The sequence below is a fragment of the Sardina pilchardus genome, chromosome 11 (genome assembly GCF_963854185.1).
Source record: "Sardina pilchardus chromosome 11, fSarPil1.1, whole genome shotgun sequence".
Classification (NCBI taxonomy): Eukaryota; Metazoa; Chordata; class Actinopteri; order Clupeiformes; family Clupeidae; genus Sardina; species Sardina pilchardus.
The window spans coordinates 19,242,388-19,247,387 of NC_085004.1; the positions used below are offsets into that span (position 1 = coordinate 19,242,388).

The 5,000-nt window shown below is 46.0% G+C and overlaps 1 protein-coding gene across 1 annotated transcript in view; it reads right to left on the reverse strand.

The window, feature by feature from the left end:
* Positions 1-5,000, reverse strand: part of cdh16 (cadherin 16, KSP-cadherin) — a 49,919-nt gene that overhangs the window by 21,901 nt on the left and 23,018 nt on the right. Inside the window, exons 9-11 of the mRNA XM_062549390.1 lie at positions 2,580-2,730; positions 1,971-2,183; positions 1,249-1,325 (exon numbers count right to left, since the gene is read on the reverse strand). Of these exons, the coding sequence (XP_062405374.1) occupies positions 1,249-1,325; positions 1,971-2,183; positions 2,580-2,730 (441 nt within the window). The remainder of the gene's footprint in view (positions 1-1,248; positions 1,326-1,970; positions 2,184-2,579; positions 2,731-5,000) is intronic.

Genomic DNA, 5,000 nt, shown 5'->3' on the forward strand with positions numbered 1-5,000 from the left:
CACTCACACTCCTCACATTCACCCTCTGCATGTACATAATCACCCAGAGACAAAAATAAACACACAGACACACATATTTTCATCTCATCTAGCCACGGGCCACAGGGGATATCCCTCTTATTAAGTGGTTAATGTGGTCAACCCGAGACAATCCTTTCAATCGCAATCCCAGGCTTCTGTTATCACTGTGTAATAACTATGTCATTACACATCATTGGGAACCAGCCAACCTGTGGTAATTAGTCCTCTTTTCTGTGTGGGGAGGAGTGCCTTTCAGACATTCGTGAGATATTCACACACTCTGACTCCTAAACACACACACATGCACACACACACACACACACACACACACACACACACACACACACACACACACACACACACACACACACACACACACACACACACACACACACACACACACACACACACACACACACTGTATCTGCTTAAGAAAACCCACGAGGGAATGCTGGTAATAAGCACTGGGTAGGATTTGTGTGTGGGAAAGAATTGTCCTTTTGTCCCCTGTCTTTATGGGATTATCCTCGAGAACACTGTCCATTTGGACCGGCCCAGACAAAAACAGCCCAAAATGAGAGCGTCGAAGGGGGGGAAGAGGAGTAGGAGGAGGAGGAGGAGGAGGAGGAAGATGAGTGCAGGCTGGAGCAATATCGCCCGAGCAGCTCTAAGCCTCAGATTAAGGGTTGGATTCCCCTGAAAGCGTTTTACCTCGGGCCGCCTGGCTCAAAGCACATCAGAGCCGCTGGGCAGTGGCCAAAGTCAGCCGTGCCACCGCAGAGGTGGGGACAAGACAGAGTCTCCAGGGACACAGAGTGCACAAACAACAAACACGTACGTACACGCTTTAGCTGGCGTAAACACACGTGTAGCGTACACAAATATGCATGTGTACAAAAAGATACACCTGCATACAATCATTCAGATAGTTCACAGTGTTGATATGCAGACAGTGCACCTTTCCTAATCACATCATCTGTAAGTAGTTGTATGCACACACTCACACACACACACACACACACACACACACACACACACACACACACACACACACACACACACACACACACACACACACACACACACACACACACACACACACACAGCAGTGCTAAGCAGACTACAGATGTGCAAGCTCCACAAGTACACCACAAGCTATTACAAGCACACAGCCATCTCTCTCTCCCTGTATCGGTCACTAAGTCTGCTTTGGGACAGAAACATTACCTCATGCTGGGAGAAGACTGGCGGATTGTTGTTTTCATCCTGCACAGTGATCACAACTGTACACGAGCTGTTCAAACCTGAGGAAAGAAACAGCACTCACTCGCCAATCAATAATTCACACTGCATCAACAAATGCCTCTACTGTCCTCCTTTCCACCAGTTATGGGAATTCACTATGTGCATGTTGACAGATCAAATCTTTTGAGTAACATTTTGGTAACACTTTATTTGAAGGGGTCTACATATGGGTGACAGTTAACCATCATAAGAATGACATGACACATGTCATGCAAATAAATGACACATTACTGATGTTTATGAGTGTTGACATAATGTGTCATTCGGTTTTTGGAATGTCAAAAACCGAAACTAAACTGTCAAAAACACTCCAAACTGAATGACACATTATGACAACAGTCATAAACATTAATAATGTGTCATTAATGTGCATGACATGTGTCATGTCATTCTTATGACGGTTACATGTCACCCTTATGTAGACCCCTTCAAATAAAGTGTTCCCTATTATATGAATAATACTCCCTCAACTCACTGCAAGTTGTGAATGATTGCACATGAATTGTATATGATACGATTCATTTGTTACCAGACCTTAAGACATCTGGGCAGGACAAGCCATCTCCACCAGCCGTGTTTGTCCCATGTCTGCCAATGACTAGGTCCAAATTGCCCAAAAGTTTGAAAAAGAGTGTATGCCTCACCCTTGGCATCCTCTGCGGTGATGGTGAGGGTGTACTGCGGGGAGGTGCCCTCCATGCTGTCGGCCTGCAGGGTGATGACCCCGGAGTCCCGGTCCACTCGGAACAGGGCCCGCGGGCTCTCTGGAACCTGTCCCACCAACCGATAGGAGATGCGGACGTTATCTGTCTTGGGGTCATCGTTGTCTGCTGCCTGGACGGTGAGGATTTCAGTACCTGGGGGAGAGAGTGAGTGTGTGTGTGTGTGTGTGTGTGAGTGAGAGAGAGGCAGATCTTGGGGAAAAAATCCCTCTATCTTCATGCATGGTCATACCACACGATTAATTAATTCAACTAGCTGTTGCTGTAGCTATCATAACTGTCATTTATAACTTCTAAGATAATAGAATAATAATAATATTTAGCCCTGAGAGCAAATCTTTGTCAGTGCTGCATTAATCCCATTAGAATTTAAATGAGGACTTCCGGTTGGACCCTATCCCGAATAAACACTTAACCCTGACTACAAATGAGCAAAGCAGGTCTGTATATGCCCATGATCAGGAATATATGTGTGTATTTTTACACACGAAAGACAGCGTAGGAGTGAACATCGCAGGCGTCCCTTCACACCTTTCACTGCCAGCTCCTTGACGACGGCGTGGTACTGAGTCTGAGGGAAGGTGGGCCGGTTGTCGTTGGCGTCGCCCACCATCACCCGCAGCTCCACGGGCTTGGCTATCTCCCTCCCGTCAGGACGCTCCACCACTATGCTGATCTGGAACTGGAGGGAGATGCAAAGAGAGGGAGAAAGGAGAGAGGGAGACAGAGGGTAAAGCAGAGAGAGAGAAAGAGAGAGAGTGATAATACATTACATGGACAGTTAAGTCGAGCTACAGTTATAGCTCGGTAAGGGGATTTGACTGGATCTCTCTTTCTCCAAGTGCCAAGAGAAATCAATTTATTGACGTATTTCGACGTATTGACGTATGACGATTTATTGACGTCATGTATGAAATGTCTTATTCTGCTAGGCTAGATGCCCCCCTTCCTATATTCACAAACACAAAAACCATTAACTCAAAACTCCATTAGCTTGCTTACTGGCAAACTTTTCATTATCAGTAAAAAATAAGTTAACATTGTTGAATATTTTCGTATGGACATGTACAGTATGTTTCATTTGTAAATTCATATACAGTATGTATGAAAGCAGATACAACTTATGAGTATGTAGCATTGTGGCATAAGGCTTAAGTAGTTAGTTTGCTAACCAAGCTAAAAAGGCTGAAGACTGAAGCGTTATCCAGAGGCACACTACGTATGAGTACCAGAGTTGATTTTGAGTCTGTTTGAGTGTATACATGCGGTAGTTAGATGTGCTTCCATGGGATTACCCATTTGTTTGCAGTGTCACGTAAACGTACTGAGAAAAAGACATTGCTAGACTCCTGTCACATGAGGGCAGGGGGACACATGTCATCCTCTGTGTGTTTTCATTACATTTCACACAGACGCCTCCCATACTCACTCGCACTCCCGCACTTTCACATGCATGTGCAAAGGCACACACACACACACACACACACACACACACACACACACACACACACACACACACACACACACACACACACACACACACACACCCGCCTCCGGCAGGTTTACCCATTAACTGCATGACAACCCAATGGTCAGTCACAGAGTCAGAGTGACTATTGATTTCCAAACTCTTTCTCATTCACTCCACATATATCATCCCACCAGAGACAGACCTGTCAACATTTTTCTGGTGTTCAATAACACACACACACACACGCACACACACACACACACACACACACACACACACACACACACACACACACACACACACACACACACACACATGCTATACATAGCATGTGTGTGTGCATGTGTCTGTGTCTGTGTGTGAGTGTGTGTCTCTGTGTGTGTGTGTGTGTGTGTGTGTGTGTGTGTGTGTGTGTGTGTGTGTGTGTGTGTGTGTGCGCATGTCCATGTTTATGTGTGTGCGCATGTACAGTACATGTTTGTGTGTGTTTGTGTGTGCATGCATATCTACATGTTTGTGGGTGTGGGTGTGTATGTGTGTGTGTGGGGGGGGGGGGGGTTGCATGTTTGTGTGTGTGTGCGTGTGTGTGTGTGTGTGTGTGTGTATGTCAGAGCATTCTCAAGGCAGCAGCTGTGCTCTGTGATGCTGACAGCTCCACTAAGGCCAGATACCCTTCATGGCTGTAGACTCTGGCCCACCTCTGGCCCAGACGCGGTCCTCCTCTGGCTGTAGGCCTGCTCTGTGTCAGTCTGTCTGGGCCCCCGTGACATACCGTATAAGAGGCCGTGTAACGGCCGGCGGTGCGGAGCAGACTGAGGCAGGAGGCCTGCATGGGCCAGAGACTGATGGCCTGTTTGTTTAAGACTAACCCGGAGCACTGCCAGATTAGCCAATAGTTTCCACCCATCCTGCTCAGGCCAGATTGAAATGATGGAGTGACACACTGGAGAGTCTACTCCTTCTTTCTCTGTCTCTCTGTCTGTCTCGGACTATCTTTCAGTCTATCTCTCTGTCTGTCTCTCTGTTTTTCTCTCGCTCACTCTCTCTCTCTCTCTCTCTGTCTGTTTTTTTTCACTTTGCTGCTTCCTGTCTCTGAATCTGTCATACTGGTATTGTGCTTTTAAGGTATAAAGCACAAGTTCTGAGATATATGGCTTTCTGCATGGGAAAAGGCTGACAGGTGCAGACTCTTGTTTTCTTTGGCCTGTGCTAGTCTGGTAGCACGCATTTGGATTTGATTACGGCAGAGGTTCTCAACATTTTTGGGGCTAAGGCACACCAAAGACCAAATCAAAACACCAAGACTTAAGGGCAGTCACACCAAGAACGATAACTCTAACAATAACTGTAAACAAATATCGCTCTAGTTAAAATGAATGACAGCGTTCACACATAAACGATAAAGACATGAAGAATGATATCATTGGGGATCACTTTCAGAGTGATTTTGAGAATGACAAAAAATGAACAGCCAATCAGAA